The sequence below is a fragment of the Ornithodoros turicata genome, chromosome 1 (assembly GCF_037126465.1).
Source record: "Ornithodoros turicata isolate Travis chromosome 1, ASM3712646v1, whole genome shotgun sequence".
In the NCBI taxonomy this organism is placed as follows: domain Eukaryota; kingdom Metazoa; phylum Arthropoda; class Arachnida; order Ixodida; family Argasidae; genus Ornithodoros; species Ornithodoros turicata.
Genome location: NC_088201.1, coordinates 201870149 through 201891317, shown reverse-complemented (window position 1 = coordinate 201891317; position 21169 = coordinate 201870149). Strand labels below are relative to the sequence as shown.

The following is a 21169-nucleotide window of genomic DNA, read 5'->3' as shown; positions in this document are numbered from 1 at the left end:
TGTTATAGCTCCAGTGAAAATGGTTGCATAACTTTGTGATGCAAGTCTAAATGTGGTCAACGTGTGATATGCTTTTATACGTCTAACGGTAGACGTCAACTGCGAAATATCTCGGCCATGTCTCGTAGACCACCCCTCCTTAGACGTCTAAATAATGTATAGCGTTATGGACAGCTTGTAGACGTTTAAATTTTCCGGTATCCCTACAGTCTCAAGTTAGCCCATTTTTAGACGTATAATGGCGCACCATGTGTTACCTGGGCATTACCACCATACTGTTACCTTCTCTTCATCTTGATTTCGTCATATGTCACTTCACTCATTATATTTCATATTCTGTTCTCCATTGCGCGCTGCTAGTGGATTTCAGTGCTCATGTAAGTTTTTTTTTTTTCATCAGAAGTCTGGATCTGACACAAGGAAGGCAAAGGAGAGTGCAAAAAAAAAACAACAACAAAAAACAAAAACAGAGCGTTTAAGAGACATAGCTTCATGCTCCGACAAAGGGGGCCTTGCAGTCAAAAAAGTAAGTAGAGTGACTTGTGTTGTTGCTTCGTGTCTGACTGAATTGAACCACATATTCAGGGACAGTGAAAACGCAACCGTTCCTGTTCTGAAGAGCACTCAACGTCCTCAGATGAGAGTGTTGTACCACAACACTTACTGATCGAGAAAGATGGAACAATAGCACGGCTGAGAAAGCGAGGAACAGGAGAAAACCAGTCGTCTGACCCTTGCCCTGCTAGACAAAATTGGCAAGTGATTACATATGTGAGACAGTTCAGGCTGCATAATGCTACCTGCGTGGGCTGGAGTTTATCCATGCTATGTCAGCCCGCATCATATATCCATGTGTGGCGCTTCAATTTTGCTTTTACACTATTTGCACAGGAATTTTGCTACAATTTTTTCGCCAGACCTTTACCCTGCATTTTTGTTAGTTTTACCAAAATATCTCTAATCTATCTCTAATATCTTATGCTGTAACAAGGCACTATGATAAGTTGTGGTTATGTTTATTTCCGCCTGGAGATGTTTCATTTGTACTAATATAAATGTTCCTGTTTCAGAGGTGTCACGGCAAGTTGCTGCAGAAGCAGGTACTGAACCTGCACGGCCACTTGGTTAGTATTTATTTTGTAGCTTGCCTACTGTAGGGAACGTGTTGCGGGAATACACATCCTGGACGGCACTGGGACCGTGTTCTTTTTGTGTGATGTTTATTGTGATTTCAATATGTGTTGCAGACGCTAGACAGACATTTGCCCCTCCACCTGAGCCTCGAACTGGCAAGTTCTTTTTTTCTTCTTTTTCCCTGTCATCGCCATGTTTGTTAACCCACATATTGTACTGGGGAATGGAATCAAGCTGGCCGTTGCTCCCTTCTGCAAATTTTGTTGCAGTGATTTGAATATGTCTGTTTCAGGGGTGTCACAGGAAATTCGTCCTCAGGACATCTCTCTGCATGGCAAGTGTCTTTCTATTTGCTACTTGTGCATTGTGCCAAGGCACAGAGTGGTGTCAGTGGTGGACTGCCACCAGCTCCTCTCCACAATTCTTCCAGTGTAATGATTCCAAGATATCTGTTTCAGAGGATGTGGTACAACGTTCACTCGTGTCTGGTAAGTGTGAACCTTGCAACCTGCTCTCTTCCTGCAGTCCTTTTGGCACACTAAATGTGACAGTAACAAGGTGTCTGCCTTTTAGGACATTTTCTGATTAATCAGCCCTCCTTCTGTTTCACAGACAAAGAGCCCCTTGGCCTTCAGGATGACAGTGATGCCCTGCCCATCATAACTGGTGAGCTTTCACATAGCATGTGGTGTCCTGCCTAATGTGTCGAAATAATTTTATCAGAAATGTATGAATCAGAGAATTGTGTTCCCAATACCATTTCCCACCCTATGTAGTAACTCCAGCAGCATTTAGTAATTCAACAAAAGTGCACAGCTTTTTTTTTATGCAAGCATCACTTTAAAGAGACGGTTCCGTACAGCCGGGGCGATTCCGAAACTTAGCCAAACTATCTTCACGAGTATTGTACACATACAACCGTCGAAGTTTCATTGAGAATAACCAAGTCGTTTTCGAGGAATTTCTCGAAACGTGCAGTAATAGCAGACGACGAAACCTGCGCTCCACTCTCATGCAACGTCACGCATGACATCGGCCTGCGGGTACGTCGCCGTTGTCATGGTAACTGGAACCTTGGGTTGAGTCATCCCCTTTGCTCTCGAAATGGAAACACTCAGACATATATCTCCGCGAGCGGAGAATGTAGTCCGTACATTGACTGTGGGGTCTCCGATAATGTGGCGCATAATCTGATACGTGGAATCTAAGTCACGTGTTTTCTTTCCACACGTATTTAATGCGGTTTTTAAATAAGCACGCACTCCCTCTCCATGTACGTCAGTAGTACTATTAGTTTGGGAGATACGGGCAATGAGAAATGCGGGCATCCCCGCCAGGCCAGCGCCACCGTCGCGCCGACTTTTTTTTCGCGATTTTTTTTCCCGTGCGCGGCAGGCGGCGCACGGGTGGAGGGCTGCTGCGGTGGGCGGCGCGTGTCCGGAGGGCTGCTCGCGCGTTTACCCTCATACATTTTTCAGCCTGGGCCAACTTCTTTCGCCATTTTTTCAGCCTGGGCCGACTTCACTCGCGTATTTTTTCCCGCGACCGGCGGGCGGCGCGAGGGTGGAGGATTGTCCACGCGCTTATCAGCGGGGGGAGGGCTGCGTGCGCGTTTACCCTCTCACATTTTTCAATCTGGGCCGACTTCATTCGTATTTTTACCCGCTACAACAGGTGTGCAGTAGACGATTTACATGCACGCATAGACATGCAAAGGATAGCCATACACAAAAATACAAGTGAAAATATATTTATTAAAGCCAATGCTGTAATGTCAATCTGTGAACGGGAAAAATCTAGCCGCAAAACCTGAAGCAGAGGAAACACAATACACGTAATAAAGAATATACTTATTATAGGTATGATGCTAGCATTGAAGGACTATCACACATCATACACAGTATTTTTTATTAGTGATAATCACACAAGTTTTCAATTAAGCAGAAGGGGTAGCACATTTAATCAAAGGAAGATATTTTTAATTAATATGATTACAATCAAAACTACAAATTGTATTATAAAAAGTCTCACATTATTATATGTGAGCACCATAGTGGAGTTTTAATTACAAAGTTCTGATAGATGCACGTAACTGCAAGCGCAACAGCTAATATTCCAATATGGCACATTTAATCAGATTCTTATGAAGTGGTCGGTGGAGTTGGCGGAGGGCATTCATGTACTGTCGGGCATTTTTGAACTTGGGCCTACTTCTCTAGCGAATTATTTTTTCCAGCGCACGGTGGGTGGTGCGCAGGTGAGGGCCTCTCCGGGTGCTTACCAGCGGGTCGAAGGGCTGGGCGTGCCCTTATCGTTGCGCATTTTTCACACTGGGCCGACTTCTTTGGCGATTTCTTCGCCTGGGCCGACTTCGTTCATAAGTTTTTTTCGATACATCAGCTGGGCGGTTTACATGCAAGTAGGGAGATGCGCACCGGCAACCCTATCAAGCAACGATGCCATCACACCTGGGCCGACTTCATTCACGATTTTTCCGCCTGGGCTGACTTCGATCGCAATTTTTTGTCAGCTGCTGCGTGAGTGGTTTACATGGAAGTAGGGGCATGCACACTGACAACACCTGGGCCGAATTCATTCACATTTTTTCACCCTGGGCCGACTTCGTTCGCAATATTTTCAGGTGGTGCGTGAGTGGTTTATATGTAAGTAGGGACAAGCGGGTGAGGGGCTGTCTGAGTGCCTACCAGCGAGCCGGAGAGCTGCGCGTGCCCTTATCATTCTGTATTTTTTCACCTGGGCCGACTTCTTTGGCGATTTTTTCGCTCGGGCCGACTTCGCTCACAATTTTTTTCAATCGGTGCGTGAGTGGTTTACATGCAAGTAGGGACATGCGCACTGTCATCCCAGACAGGCGACGATACCGTCACACCTAGGCCGACTTCTTTATGGCTGTTGCTTTTGCTTAATGCATTTGTGCATCTTTCTGACCTCTGTGGTACCTCCTAAAACGCATTCGTTCTTTATTTAGCACCTGGAGACAAGACTACGCAAATTGATGGTAAGCACACACGATGCTAATCTCATGTATTCAGGAGCGTCAGAAGCGGTGTGCTTTAGAGAACTTATATAATAGCACTATGAGAGAAGCGTAGATGCCGTGTTTACTTACCGCAGTATTCTCACTCAGCCCTGGGGGATCCCTGTGCTTCTAGGGACCCTTTCAGTAGCTTTTGCTGGCGGCGCGCGTGTCCAATACATTCCCAAAGCAACAGGAAGGATCCCTCGAAGCCCATGGATACCTCTGGGCTGACTGGTTGGTTGTACAGTCAGACCGACATCGGCTATAGAAGAGGGAGAAGAGATAGCAGAACGAGAGCGCTTGCGTGATATATCAATCTCTGATTCCATTATGCAAATGAACATCCTCTTCGCAGACTGAGGACTATCAGTGCCCGAAAGCGGTGATCTGGCTCGTAGCCTATCATGGGCAATGACGAAGGTGGCGCGAAGCGCATGATCTACATCAGCCTAGGCGATCCCGTAGAATAAACTAGTTGTTGTTCGTCACCCGGGATGTTCGCATCATTGCTCTCGGGCTCCTATATATTTAGGAATATAGAGGAGGTGTTGTTTCTCTATGTGAGCCTCGACCGGCGATGATGGTATGCCACGGACAGGCGATGACGGTGGCGTATCTCCATGGACGCGTCGATGGAACTGAGGAACGGGTGCTCCACGCACGTGTCCATCCACGTCGTTGTCGACCTACCTCCATATCACTCCCCCCTCAGACGCGGAGCGGCGATAAAGGAGAAGATGTCCACAACTTCAGTAGAGGAGGGCTGCGAGGGCGACCGTGTTTGACATTCACGGTTGAACAGGTTGACGGCACGGCACACGTTTGCGAAGCATCATAGCTGATGAGTCATCACGATCCAGTAGCCCGAGATGAGCGGGGAAGGGAGCGAGGCGCTGGCGAAGTGGTGGTCCTGGGGATCCGCTACCGACACGGGAGCCCAAGCTCTGAGAGTCCCAGGGGAGGAGAGGGTGAGGCTGTGCGAGCCGTGGAGAGGTGCCGAGACGCCTGCTGAAGCATGCCGTGGCGTCGGCTGCCGCGACTGCCGCAACTCGCAGGTGAGCGCGAGGCTCGAGTGTCGCGGCCGGCAGTGAAGGAGCGCCAGGGTGCGGTGAACATCTGGCAGAAGTGATGGTTAATGAAGCTGTGATGTGCGTGTGTGCCTGTTGGTCGTTCTTTGGCAATTTTTCCGACTGGGCTTACTTCCTTCATAATTTTTTTCGCTACAACAACGGTGCGATAGGCGGTTTACAGGGAAGTAGGGGCGTACACACTGACAACACTTGGGCCGAATTCATTCACATATTTCACCTTGGGCCGACTTCATTCGTAATTGTTTTCCGCTACAACAGTTGCGTGGTGGACGGTTTACATGCAAGTGCAAATGATAGCCATATACAAAAATACAAGATGAAATTTATTAAATCCAAATAGTGGCAGGAATTATGTTGTGACTCTGCGTGAAGGAGAAAAACCCAGCCAAAAAGATGAAACGGAAGAAACGCAATACACATAATAAAGAATATGGGAAGGTAAGTTGGATATTCCAACACCACACAATTAATCAATTCCTTATGATGTGAATAGCACACATGCAACGAAATAACGAGAAACTCGATCATCAGGTAATCGAGAGCCAAACCCATCACGTAAACAAGAGATACATAGAGGAAAATAATTGAAAAACAATCTATCAAAACGAGAAAGATGACGAATATTTAATACAGCGACTAGCACAGAGCTAACTCTGAATAGCAGAGAAACACTCTAAACGGCACATCATCCACACGTAAACAATAGATACGCGCAAGGAAATAATGAGAAACACGATCAACGGCTAATAGAGAGCCAAACCAATGCACAATCCAACACGTAAACAAGAGGTACACAAAGAAGAAAAACAATCTATCAAAACGATAAACATGCAGTAGAGAAACACTCTAAACGGCGCATCTGCCAACGTGTAAACAACAGACAGGAAAATGATAGCGAAACAAACTATCAAACAAGAAACATTACAAATTTAATAAATTGAAATGAAAATAATCTATCTTTTCAATTTTCATAAAATCATTCTTGCAACGTAATCTAGTCGAACATTATACAATTTTCATTCCACTCATGCACTATAAACATTACCTTTACAGAGGTATATCCAACACGTAGTCAACCAAGCCAGCATCCTTTGTTACTTGAGCCTGATGGGGTCACTATCTCTCTCCCTCTAGACAGCCCAAAGCGAAGAAACCAAATCTCCTTTGTCAATCTATGGGGTGGGGAACTCTCTCTCTCTCTTTCACATTCTTTCATCCAAATGGAAATATTCTTAGGACTGGTGTACAGAGGCGAAATTTTTTATTGATCAACTATCGCAAATCGACGTTAGAATTATTCGATTCTCAAGAACACAATAATAATTCTATCAAAAGCAAACCACGCCAAAAAATCTAAGAACAGACTTACATATCAGTGCAAACTGGTTTTAAAGAAACATTATCTAAGCAAACGAGAAATATTTTCGGCGGAAACAATACTCAATCAAAACGAGATACGTTACATTTATTTCAGATCACATACAACTATCATGCATACATTATTCTCAACTCACAAAATATCAATCGAGTGAAAGTCACGTTTATTCAGTGATAGAAACAATACTAATTCGAAAACGAGAAACAAATTTAATTACATCATTTTTTATGATTTGCAACTTTGCAACAGTAATTTCTACACGCAGAAGCCACAAACAAACAACTCATCTGAAATGCAAATTATTGTAACACGGCGAAACACGTGTCCTCTGGTGCTGTCGCATCGTTCCATGAGTATCTGTTTCTCTGCGTGCACCCATGGAAGCCATCTTAATCTGTAATTTTGAATTTCAAACACGTCTAGTGTCATTTACTTGTTTCTGTAATGGCTTTTTCCCCCTCATTATAATTCACTGGTTTGCACTGTGGCATTGAGGAGTGCTCAGTCACCCTCCCAGGTGTATACCGCTCGCTGAGCGACCCCTCAGCAAACGAATGCGGATCAGCAGGTCCTCGTAGCTCTCACCAACCTGGCAACCTTTCCGCGTGTTTTACCTCTACATATCCTCCCTGCACACGCAAAAAAAAAAAAAAAGAAAGAACAGTGTGGTCCACAATTCATACGAGCTGCTATACGACGCGAAAGGGAGATTTTTAGCCTGGAACGCGTCGGTGGTGTCTCGTGAGCCATTTTTAGTACATGTCTAAATAACATCTAAAATTCTGGAGGTCTAGTAGACTTCCATATTGAGATGTCTACTAAATGTATAACCCCGTAGATATCTAGTAGACTTCCAAATTGAGATGTCTACTAAATGTATAACGCCGTAGAGGTCTAGTAGACTTCCAAATTGAGATGTCCACTGAATGCATAACCCGACAGTGGTCTAGTAGACATCTAGATGCAGACATTCACCAAACATCTAACCCCGTAGAGGTCTAGTAGACGCCTGCTTTTAGACCTAGCCTTAAAGTCTCAACTTATCCCCTGGGTTAGACGTCTCTTATCCCACCATGTGCTACATGGGGTAGTTCCATCATGTGCATCATGGGATAATTGACTAATTCAGTTTCACTTTTTCTTATTTCGTTTTGTTACTGAATGATCAGCAAAATAAACGTATTCCGTTTCTTTATTTAGCTGTCTTGTCACATTTTGCTTTTGATTGCTGTTGTGCTGAATTTTGTGACTGCAACATACTGCACACGTTCAAGCACCAAATTGCTATGTTTGCTACATACTGCACCCTCTCTGCCTATAGCTCCTGTGGCTTAAAGAAGTCATGTAGCACCTTCACAAAATTGTACGAGTACGAGAAAAAGTTATTTTCAATACTTACGCCACACAAATTCAGGCCTATGACTTGTACATGACATGTGCGGTCCAGTCACTATTTATAACCTAGTTCACGCTGCCGACACACCGTTTTATATGACGTCGTCATCCATGTTTAGACATGGGGCCGGCATTGCAAGCTTATGGGCTCCTTCACGACGACGTTTAGGAACGCTCAACGGCGCAGACACTTGAAATCTGAGAATGAAAAGATGGCTAAGAAGCAATCGACCTGGTGAAGTTGATGCATAATGTAAAACATCGACACTAGGAAACACGAAGGGACAGACACAACACGCTGCTGGAAGTCATCATGTGCTAGCCCCTTCAGTAGCGTTGCCGTTCTGCCCTTCAGGTCGTCCACAGTTTGGAAATGTGTTCCCTTCAATGCGGATTTCACCTTCGGAAACAGGAAAAAGTCACAAGGAGCTAAATCCGGCGAGTAAGGAGGGTGGCCCAGCCAGGGACCTTTTTATCGGCCAGAAACTGCTTCACCGAGAGAGTGTTGTGAGCTGGAGCATTGAGGTTTCTGGGGACGAGTTTGGCGCAGACCTTGCGCATGTTCAACTGTTCGTGCAAAATTTGTCGTACGGTTTCTTTGTCAAGATTCACCATTTCTGCTATCATCTGAATGCTCAGGCGGCGATCGTTGCGAACAACTGCATTAATTTTCGCAATGTTTTCTTCTGTTGTTGCTGTGACGGGCCGATCCGGACTTTCATCATCTTCAACTTTTTCCCGTCCGTCGGCAAACCGTTTATGCCACTCAAACACTCGCGTACGTGACATCGCATTATCACCGTACACCTCTTGCAACAGCTTCAAGCATTCGCTCGGAGATTTCTTCAGTTTCGCTAGAAATTTCAGGTTTGTCCGCTGCTCCGCTTTGGTACTCGCCATCATTCAGGCAACACGACTCTATACCCCTCCCTGCAATGGACTCCAGCAGGTAGACAACGAGCGACAACACAACGCGGCTTGTCGGGGCTTGTCGTGGAAGGTTCAAGGTTAATAAACTGTGCGTGCGTTTCCCGCTCCGCGAGGTACACTTCCTACCAGATGCACAGTCCCGTTAGTTAATAGCCACACATCGTATTTAATAGACGAAAGAAAAAAAAAGAACGGGGGAAAAGCCAGCAAAACGGGACGTCGGCTTGCTTTTCCGCGACAAAAATTGATGAAGAAAGAAGAATAAAATAAATAAAAAAGAAAAGAAATGGGAAGTAAAGGATAGACCAACAAACAGTGTAAGGATAGTCTCGTGCTTTTACATGATGCATACTTGAAAGATGCTTCTATTTCTTTGTAGTTATTGCAGCCGCACATGAGTCATATGCAGTTATAGAGTGGATCTAGTTCCCCCCCCCCCCCCACACACACACAACGAAATGAAAAGAAAGTCTCCGTCAGAATGCATCCACCGCGTAGTCAGTAACAACGAGTCATCGATGCAGAGTCTTCCGCGTGACGAGAAATCACAGACTGATTGGCATGCATTACATTGCCATGACATTTTTTAAATTAGAATTCAATGACACGTTTTCTGGTACACCTTGTATATGGCTACATCATACTCCGAGCACGCACCAAACATCCAGAAACGAAAAGAAGATAATTAGAGCTGCGGAAGTGACACCTGAAAAAGTGCACCTTCTCAGGTACACGTAAGTCTTGCAACTTCGCCCATTCATTTTTAATAATGAAATCTTATCTCCCTAAAATTTATTATGATAACCATGTAAGTGGCTAGCAGTCATGGACAGTATCGGATATACTATGGAATGTACTATGGATAGTATGGAAGATACATGTATCTTCGATACTTTTTGTGTATCGGTATTAGGTATCGGGCGCCAAAAATGAGAGTATCGGGGCATCGGTATCGAAAATACAGTTTTAGTGTATCGTGTATTTTAACGATATATGAGGCTTTTGTGAGACTTAGGGTCGACGGCGCTTGCTCAGGCGATAGTACGCACAAGTCAGGCCGCAGCGGCATAGGCATGTCAACCATAAATCAGCTCGAAGCTTACGCTGGCCCGCGCGCTCCATCGCCAAGGTCGCCGGGAGAGGAGGCCCTGGGCCGTGCTCTGGGACGCGGGCACGATGTCCAGGGGTGCCAGATTTGGGTATAGCCGCCAAATTTGGCTACTTTTCGTTGCGTCTGGCGGGAAATTTTCAAGCTTCTCTACTTGGCTATTTTTGGGCTATTTCAATATTTTCCGGCCATAGTTTGCGTTTTTCTGTTTCCACAAAGCTGCTGTCTGCTGAAGGTCACATTTCATAGAGAGATACAGAAAGAAAGGGTCCCGATCAAGTTATATCCCACGACGACGATTAAAGGTTGCAAAAAGAAGGCCGTACCAGAAAGACAACGAACTCAAAAGACCAAATACACGTTACGACCAGTGTACGGTGTGTGGCCAGTATCTTCTGAAGCCTGGAGCAGCCCCTCGCTCTTTCTGGAAGATGTACGGGTGCAAAACACAAGAATAAAAAGTAGAAAAATAAAAAGAACTACGCGCGCGCGTGCATCGCTATGCACTTGGTGCTGGCATTGCTACAAGACTGAAGCGTGTGGACAGCTGCCCTCTTTTTTTCTTGGCAGTCACGTTTCGGACACCGGCAAGTGGCCAATTTGTGGGAAGTGCGGAGAGTGCCCAAAGCGATACAGAAAGGAATGGCAGGAAGATACAGACTTTAAAGGTAAATTAAACTGATACCATTCTTATATGCCACAGTGGTTTTGTTATGTTATGTATGGGCTTTTGAGATCCGCAGCCAATTTTGCCTTCGCACACGGGCGTCCCTCTCGATATTCCTGCAGGATAGCTAGCCGCCTCATCAACATCGAGCTCTGCTTTCTGCAAGGCATGCAAGACTGACCTGCGACCGCACCTAATATAAATACACTAATAAATTAACCGTAAGGTGTTTGGCTATTTTGGCTATATTCAAATTATCCGACTTGGCTATTTTTTGGCTACTTTCAGGCCCTGACTTGGCGGGCTACGACTTTGGCGTCTGGTAATCCTGACGATGCCCCCGTCCATTTAACTTGAAGTGTTGATTCCACGTCTGCGATTCGCACGAAGAACATTATCTTAAAGAATTGTTTTTGCTAGGCTGCCTATGGAAGCGGTGGATTCAAAGTACCCATGGCTTCAGTCCAATCTAAAGTTCTAACAAGGCTAGCTGCTCAGACAGTGCAGCTGTCTGAGCAGCTGAGCAGCTGAAGATAAAAAATTGCAAACGGTTATAGTGACTGACGGCAAGTCCCCGAGTTCAATTCAATGAAATCAATACACTCTAATTAAAAAAAGAAAACAAAAATGGACGGCAGAATGTGCAGACAGTTCATTCCAGAAAAAGGACGTTGGCCGCATGTCTTGTCACACGTAGTCAGCATGTCAGGTGTCACCTGATGCGAAAGGTCAAAGCAGGTCAGTCAGCGAATAACCCATTACGCGTCACGTATAGCATTTGTTGAACTTATATCATATTTATAACTAAAAAAGAAAAAGAAGATACCGAAAAGCACACTAAATATAACACAAAACACAATCTTTGGTATTTGCCTGTGACACCTCTCGGGGAAGCCAAGGACTAACAGGCCATGGTTACCAACTTATGCGGTAAATCTCGCTTGCCACAGCCCATCGGTTTCGCTTTCACTGGGAGGTGAGCGGGTAGTTTCCATGCGCCCTGACTTCCCTTGATACACCCCCACAACGGTGAAAATTTAGGGGTTTGTTCTGTGAATAATTGCCTCTCTTCAGTGCGGATCTTCCTTTCAGACAAGCAATATAATGATATCGAAATGACATGTTGGAAAATCCCATTTTTCATATTTTCTAAGGAGCGTTGATAAATTACCTATTCAAAACATCAATAACGCTGGGATGTGGCGTATTTTGCGTATCCCAGGGCACCACGCTACAAAAAACTACATAGCCCTATCTTCTTTTCTCTTCGCGTAATATCTCGACAAAGTGCAAAAAATGAGCATATGGTCATTTCATCGCTTTATAGTAGAAAAGATGAGCAACGTATAAACAAAAGAACGATGTAGCGCATTAGCGTAGAAAAAATACCTTCCTACGGTACTAATACCTCCAACGTCAGCCAAATAAGTGCCTTGCAATCTCTGCCCAACATGGCAGTTTTCGCAAGGGGAGTGGTACCGAAGCCTTAAACGAAGCAGTGCAGGCGATGATATCGCGTGAGTGTGCATGGAGAGGGAAAATGATTTATGATTATTTTCAAACGCAGTGCCTGAGCTGTATACTTGACCTGTAGAGGAGTTTTTCTCTGGATGCATGACTGAAAACAACCTTTAAAAAAGCTGAAGCTGTGAATATTCAAAAGCGTCAGAAACAGCTCGTTGGAAAGGGCGCCCAGTAAACCATTTACATCCAGGCAATATCTGTGTGATATCTAATTCTGGATATCTGGATGTCCGCTGGAGATTCGTGAGGATCCAACTTACATCAACAGGACGTCCGTGAGATATGCATTTTAACCCCCTTTGTCATCCGAGATATGTCCCCTCAAGGTATTTTAATGGATATCTGGACACATATTGGATGTCACAAATTATGACTTAAAATTTGATATTAAATTGCGCTCACTTAGTTTTAGTTTATAACATAACTGAGATAACGCCACCCTGATATGTAATGTACATATTTATTACCAGACATATTACATACGCTAATAATTACATGTTTGTCTGTGTGTGTGTGTATTGAAATGCATGCCTCAAACATCAACAACAGGGGGAAAAATCTATGAAGTATTCGCCTCTCCAGCTAACTGCTCGCCCCCTAGCGGACCTCAGCAGAGTCACTCAATGAATGATAGCAACTGCAGCGCTCACCGTCAGCAGCATGCTGTTTCAGCATGGTGATCTGAAACTTGGTCGAAACTTTGCTTTATTTGCGATGGAGTTTCCTGGGTTACAGAAATCAATGAGCAATAAGCACTGCTCAGTCCCACAGTGCAAAAACACCGCAAGACGGAACAGAAACCTAGCCTACCACACGTTTCCTGGCCCCGAAGAAACTTGCTTGCGGGGCGGTCATACGGTAAACAGACGCGCGGAATGGGTTCGGCTTCTCAAGATCGGGAAACCGGTGGGTAACGCGATGTGTGTCTGCTCAAAGCACTTCACGGGGGACGACTACATCCTCCCAGGTAAGATGCAGTTACCGTTCTGCGTTAAGTTACCGAAAGAAGTTCGTTACGTATCGCACATCCTTCAACTTGCTTCTCGGCTGACAGACGCTCAATGCAAGAAACGCCGTCTCAAGCACCAAGCTGCCCCGTCGCAGAATCTCCCGCATTCGTCCACATTCAACGCCGAAAAAGAAAACAGAAAACGAAAGCTCTCCCAGGAGAGATGTGAGCGAAGACAACGAAGGCACCAGGAAACGGCACGCGTGAGTTAAATTTATTGTCGTTCGCGCAATTCTTGAGCGTGCATTGTAAAAGAGGCATTAAGCACATCTTATGAAATGAAACTGACCATGTATCTATTTCAACTTTGCAAATACCGGGTAATTAAGTCAGCGCTCCTATGTTTCCATGTCAAGTGATGGAAGCCAGAGTTTACGAGAGTGATGAGATGTGTTCGTTTGTGCATTCATGTGATCCTGAGTTTGTATTTTTGACCGAAACATGGCTATCAACCAAGGTGTGCAACCATGAACTATTTCATTACCACCTACATATTGTGTGATAGAGGTAAAATAATTTATGGGGGCATTTTAATACACAGTAGCTGAACAAAGTTCATCACCAGTGATTTTAACCGACACTCCTACTCAATACAAGACTTTGTGGGCATACATGTGAAGCTTCTAACAGCAAATTTTACTTCTCCTGTTAACTTCTGTCATTGGTGTTCTAGTCACAGATTTACTCCATCCTCTACTTTGATCGTCCTAGTGCTTTGTGCACTACACTATAATCATAATTCCTGTACACCCTGCATTCCTACAGGGGACTCCTAATTACTCCACAAATGAAATGCTTTAGAAAAGTCACAATGCACTTCAATACCTGCAGAACATATCCTGTTACTTAACACATTATAAATTTCCATGAATATACAATTGTGATCTCACGAGTAACGTATCCTTACATGCAGATACACTGTACAGGCTTCCTTGATGTGCAAATGTGTAGTATTGTTGTTGAGCTTTGAAAGTACTCAGTTACCATCTCTTTCTATTTTGCAGCCACCCATTTCTTGTGATGACAGCTTCAACCAAGAGGACGAAAGCCCCCTTGACATTTCTACGAGTATGTCGGAACTTGAAGCTGTGCTGCACCGAACTCAAGCCGAAGTCACAGAACGTGAAAAGGATGTTGCTGAGGCTCTGCTTCAGGTGTACAGCACAAGTGAAGTGCAGAAAAAGGACGCAGAAGTACAAGTCACATCTGGAGACTTTCTACGGAGCTTTAGCGATTTTGCATGTGAGAAAAATATCCTAACAGCATTAACAGGTATTGACAACCCAGAACTGCTCAAGACATTGATAGACATCCTTGAAAGCAAAGTTCCAACAACAACGAGGCATATGTTTGGAGCAAAAGACAGGATAATAATGACTTTCGTGTACATGAAGCACTGCATGCCCTTCACCTTATTGTGTCAACTGTACCAGTGCTCGCCAACAACTTGCAGCAACACTGTAAAGCTCACTATACGGGCACTTGCAGTGATTCTGAAGCCATGCATAGTGTGGCCAACAAAAGAGGAGGTGCTTGACAATTTGCCAAAGTGCTTCCAGCAGTTTCCTAAAGTGCGAGTAGTACTGGGCTGTACCGAAATTGAAGTGGCCTCCCCAAAGTGCCTGAGGTGCAGGATCTGTACCTACTCTCATTACAAAAAAGCAAACACAGTAAAATATATGATAGGTATTTCACCTGGAGGTCTTATAAGCTATGTCAGTCAAGGATACGGAGGTCGTGCTTCAGATCGGGTGATTTTTGAGCAGAGTGGTCTCATCAAAGAACTGACGCCAGATGATCATGTTATGGTTGACCGTGGATTTCTTATTGACTCCATTTGTGAACCACATTTTGTAAAGGTTATCAGGCCACCATTTCTGCGTCAGAAAAAAACAGTTTACAAGAGAGGAAGCGCTTCAAACGAAAGACATTGCCAAGGCCCGTGTTCATGTAGAAAGAGCCATACAGCGAATCAAAATGTTTCGGGTGTTGAGCCAGAAAATTTCATGGAACATGGTGCCTGAAGCCGATGGTATTATGATCATTGCAGCTGCCATAACAAACCTCTCTAAGCCCATCTTGTGTGATGACACGTTCCTCTAATTCCTAAGTATGTTAGAGTTCTTCATTTTTGGGTTGAATGAAAAATCAGGTAAACCTGATTTTTGATTTTTCACAACAGTTCCCCCATGAAGTTTTCAATAATTTGGGTAATACCCGATGTCTACCCAGAATCCTTGTGGTCCTCCATCTTGTCATTCTAAGTAAACCGTCGGAAAAGTGAATCATAATATCAGCAAAGAGAGCTATTTCTATTCCTATATTTTGTTCTTTTGTAATACCCTCTTGCAGGAGAGAAAATGCGAGATTTTGTGGAGCTTCGACAACTGTTTGAATACCGCGGTCATTCACTGTCCCAGTTCTAAACAGAAATATACATAATCTTGCTTCCCGTCCCCGTGTCACAGCAGCGGCTTGTTTCATATGCCCTTCGTTTCACCCAAACATTTCCCGATGACATATCAAAAACAGATTCTAGTGCCCCATTTCTCTCCACCTTATCCCCCCGAATTTATAAAATCAAGAAACCTGAAAACGAAGAGCCCTAAGTGTTGTTCATCACAGAGAGACAGGACCAACCTGATGTGTGAGTCATTTGATAGAGAGATTTAGCTGTGGTGTTATTTATTTTGTACTCTGCATTATTTCTGTGATTTAAGTGTGATTTGGTCCTGAACTTCAGGTCCTAATTATCTGTAATAGCCACAGCAGTTTCATCTTTCTGTATGTATTTTGCAATATTGCTACATTTATTTTACTTTATATATTCCAGAATGTAAGGTGAAGTTGACTAGTTAACATATTCTGAGTCAGTGACATTTACTTTGCTGTGATAGTACGAATGTGCACCTTGTGAGCCATACCACCTGTGATAGCCAGAGTCCTTTTATGTTCTGAATTTCATGTATTTATTATGACAATGTGTTTGTACAAAGTACACGATCCTGTGCAATACCTGTAAAAGTGAAGATTGTCAAAAACTGTGCATATTCTGGATATACTGATGCTATTAAAATTTACGATAAGTGTTCTTAATTTGTTTGCCAATTTCCTCGTTTCAATTATTTTGCACAAAGGTTAATGAAAAACATATTTGCTATATCTATGCTGGGAGTTATACAAAGGGCAGCAATGTAGGTATACTGAGGCCAGGAAAATCTTTTGGATTTATCTGTGGTTCCATTTACTGAGGAAGTGCATCACACAGTCCTGGTGTTCCGTAAGCTCCTGCCCCACGCAGTTGCAAGAGTTAAAAAAAATTAGTTTCTCAGTGCAGGAAGGCCATGTGTGAAGTAAATTGTTTTTAGACGAGAAAGCATTTTCCAGACGAAGTGTGAATCGAAGGGCACACTAATAACAAAGCAGGACCTATCAAAGCTAGCATAAATGACTAGATCACATGATTGGACACCAATGATCGCCATACACAGTTGCACTTGTCCGTAGTATGTATGGAGCTTTTTCAGTTCCACATTTTCACCGTTGCTTGTCAAAAATTTGCACTGCGTAACAACCTGTGACACAGGCATCGCTCTACCCTGTGTTGGACATTTGATTTCCACAAGCTTGGCTGGTGTGTCATTGTTCAGTACAATGCCATCGGGACTACAAGCCAGCCACGGGTTCTGTGGCGATACAAGAAGTCCGCATGTTGCTACTTGCTGTTGAGTACTTGTCTCGTACGCTGTCCTAGCGTTTTGCTCCTCAGAAAGCCCATACAGAGTGCATGAGTTACCCTTAAATTTCGGGCGTACAACTGACAATATCTTGCTGCCCCAGAGTCCTTTTGAATAGGTAAATAATGGATAGTAAGTGGTACCTGAAATGGACAAAATGACCACAGTGAAGCGAAACTAGTTCCGTATTTACATTCTCCACACCTAAAAAGGCATGCACAAAAAGTGCGGAAGTTTCTAAAAGAAAGCAACTGAGTTACAGATTCAAGTACATCCGCAAGGCTCTATGATGGTGGTGGTGGTGGTGGTGGCTCTATGAAATATTGTGTTCAGGTACAAACCAACAAATGGGCATAATCAGATGCATTGGCTGAGTTTCTTAAGAACCCTGTAGGTGGAAAACAGCATATTAATTTATCTAATGCTAATCTATGCTTCACATACCAGTAATCCTGTTCCAACGTTCCTGCTTCCACAGCATCTTGTCCATCAGTGTGTCATTCGCAATGCTCTCGATGTCATGGATGTTGGTGAGAACATTATCTTTGTAAAATTCCTCACTCTCTATGTCAGGAAATGGCACTGAAAACATGCTGAGGTGTTCCATCAGTGTGTTTGATGTCATGTGCTGAATTAGCTTATGCAAAGTTGATGAGCTCCTGTCAGATCGTGCAGTTCTGAAATTCCAGAGGGAGGCAAAGGATGTTATGCTACAGCTCATCCAGATCAATGCAATTATACGGCTTATGCAGGCATTCATATGTAATAAAAAGACAGTTATTTTTTTAGTTTTGCCATAGTGGTTTAACAGACATGTTTTTTTCAAATTTTCTAGCTTAAGATAGATGGCTGTCAAACTTACAGATGAGAAGCCCTGGTACCACGTCCTTGCCTGGAAAATCAAAATGTTTTTGACACATAAGCTTCCTCTTAGAGGCAGAGATTATGATCATGACAATATGAAACAAATGAGGAATCCCATGTACATATTTTAGTGTGCCGGATGCATCGAAAGCAATTTTCTGGGATTTTCGTTTTCTGCTAACCTTTGCAGGCATACCTATCCATTATAGATTTGCCATTTTTTATTTACATCCTAGCCCTTGACCTTTTCCTTACCTGTGCTTTGCGAGCGCACTCTCTTTACAAACGCTGACCACCAGAGAAACAAAGTTCTCATCCTCTTCCGGTGAGCCTTCAATGGGGCAGGAACATTCCTCAATGTGGCACACCTTCTTCAGTGGAACAGTTTCATCGTACTGTGCTGTGGAGTGACCTCTTTTCCATGTACACGCAGAGTCAGTGGAGCTCAAATTTCCAGGTTGCTTACCTCCACTCTGCATGTGCAGCAGTGCATGCAGACTATTATATGTATTGCATGCAATTAATAACATAACATATCTCTTAAATCGCCCAGTCCCCTTTTTCTTTTAATGCTTATTTACACCTTGTGCTTAAGTGCATCCTTTGATCGGTCACCGTTACTATTTCTTGTTAACCACTTCGCGTAACTTGTAATGCGTGCAAGTATGCGAAACATACAGTTATGATGGGCGGCAAGTGTGCGCATTTCATTGGGAAACTGTAGCTAGAGCTGTTACAAAGGCAATACGAGAACAGCAGCGCTGTGAAACCTACGAGCTTTTGTGAAGCTGCTATCTGGCCCGGATATTTTGTTGTTTTCTATTTTCATATGTCCGCAGTACAAGGTAAGCTGGCTAAGGTGCTCATGCTCGCGTCGCATGCAGATGCGTTCTTTACTTACTTGTTGCAAAAGAGCAGGACGCCAATGACGTGCTTGCATGATCCAGAGTTCCCAGCTTCACATGAACACTGTCTGTCCGATATGCGAAGCTCATCACCATCCTTATGCAGCGAAATGTTGATGCTACGCGGCTCCTTCTTCACGCCACTCGTCGCAAGGCAAAGTGCAAAAATGTTAATCTCCCCCTCGGTTTCGGCCTTTTTGCCACACGCTATTATATGTCCGGCCTTTAGTATCTCTTCGCCCTTCGCAAATGCGTTGCATTTTACATTGTAATCAGCGTATTTGAGGATTTCGCATAGCGACAGACTATAAGTTGAATCAACGGTAATCATTCTTTCGTCCGCCAACTTGAAAACGACGCAAGCGCCCCTACAGGTAGTTGGAGAGGCGAATAGTGTGCCCTGCCAGCGTTCGGCCACGCTACGACTCACGGTCCACCGAGGCTGACCAGGCTACCAAGGCACTCCCACCCTAAAAAGAAGACCAGGGTGCCTTTTATGTCCCTTCCACCACGTACGCGGACTTGAAGGGAAACCAGAGCATTCAGAATAATCTCTGTTGACAAAATGGCCAGAGCATATACTGAAACACAAGTTGCTGGGCACATTCATTAACTGTATTGGGCCATGATACATTTGTAACGGTGAGGGAGTGCTTCTGTGCAATTGACCCGTGTAGCTGCAGCGCCAAGATATAACCAATAACGGATCTCACGTTATTTCCTGGCCTAATACAGTGTTTTTAATTCAAGCTATTGTCTGTAATGTGATTAGCTGCTGAGTGGAGCGGTAAAAATGTTCGATTTCCACTGTTGCTTGACGAGCGTTGCGGATTGAAAACTATTGCCACGGCTAGCAGCACGCGAACGATACAAATATATAACTTGTTTACTAGTTCCCCCATATCCACTTAGCGTTTACACAAGTTTTTGTTTGCTCTCAGCACAACAGAATATGTGACTGTCGGAAGAGGATATCATAAAGTTCACATTTATCCCTAGATCTTCAAGTGACGTCCTCGGGACGTTCCTGTGACGTTTAACCAGTGCCTGAAATCACAGGATCTTTCGTGGATATCACAGGGATCTCCAGGCCGCTTCCTCCATTCAAATATCCAAAGCGCGATATCCTACAGACGTACCTAGGACATCTGTTATTTACTTGGTAAACCCGAAACGCGAATGTCGTCCTCAGACCTCTCATAGATATCGCATGGTTGTCCAGATATTCTTATATATATATATTCTTATATAATTATATAAGTATATATATATATACAAGTTATATATATATATATTCTTATATATATATATATATATATATAACTTGGGAATGCACTGCCTGTTGATGAGGAAACCCTTCCCCCAGAGGTGAAATCAAGGTGCATTTCTTTCATTTTGGGTTCGCATCAGACGCATTGCTTTCCCACTTTGTTCAAGGGATACTTCGGAACGATCGGTGATGTGGCGAGGAGTCTCAAAAATTTTCCCTTCCGAAGGCCAACGGGTTGCATGGACTGGACAAGTAGTATACCACATCGGTCGGAGCCACCACGTTCCATTCATGGAACAAAATAATGGACGAAGATTGGGGGTGAGATTCAGCAGACACACATGGAAAGAAACAACGGTCATGTGCTTCCCTCAGAGTCAGAAAACAGCGCAGCAACGGTGTGACTGGTGCACGGTGACGTTGGCTGAGCAGAGAAAGGAAGAAGCACTTCCATGGACGTACGGTGGGAGCGGGACTTTTTCAAATTTCAGAAATCGTTTTTGTGATTTCACCTTCATTTTCAAATGAGATATTTAACAACTGTGTCAGTTCGTGTAAATTATTGTGGGAAAACCGCAAGCTTGAAATCAATTTTGTTCCGAAGTCTCCCTTTCAAGTGCGCCGTTGTTATGAATCTAGATCTCAACGAAAGAGAAGGAAGCATACGACCACTGCGTGTGTGAGGAAGAAGAAGAAGAAAAGAAAGCTCTGACAACTCTTTCGAAGGACGAAGACGACGACCTAGTCGTGGTGGCATGAACATAAGCTAGCTAGACGCTGTGACCTGGAGGGACTACACGTTGGTTCTGTGCCCAAAAGCCTCGGAAAGATGGGTATGCAGTGTTTCATACTCGCATTTTAATTTCACATCGATGTTTCGCATATCTAATTCAGCTGCAGTATGGTAACGATCCTGCGGCAGACGGATAGGTGTAGATATAGCGGTGATCCTCCCCGTTCGGTGCTTTCATTGTTGCCAGACGCGTGACTATGGATTTCGAGATATCCTTGGTATAAAACATGATATCGTCTCCTACTGAATGAAGCGGTGCGGGCAATGGCATTCTAAGTGGTAAATGATATGCGCTGTATTCTATTTGTTTAATATTCGAAGGAG

General features: G+C 44.0%; 2 protein-coding genes across 3 annotated transcripts in view; one reads left to right on the top strand and one right to left on the bottom strand.

Moving 5' to 3' along the window:
* Window positions 1-8467: 8467 nt before the first annotated feature.
* Window positions 8468-8938, bottom strand: LOC135393514 (protein GVQW3-like). The gene has a single exon (XM_064623926.1). The coding sequence runs from the start codon at window positions 8936-8938 to the stop codon at window positions 8468-8470; it is 471 nt and encodes a 156-aa protein (XP_064479996.1).
* Window positions 8939-20759: 11821 nt separating this feature from the next.
* Window positions 20760-21169, top strand: part of LOC135378947 (uncharacterized) — a 342028-nt gene continuing 341618 nt past the window's right edge. For both annotated transcript variants that reach the window (XM_064612133.1, XM_064612132.1), the window contains exon 1: window positions 20760-20885. In XM_064612133.1, the coding sequence (XP_064468203.1) occupies window positions 20882-20885 (4 nt within the window). In that variant the 5' untranslated portion in view covers window positions 20760-20881. The remainder of the gene's footprint in view (window positions 20886-21169) is intronic.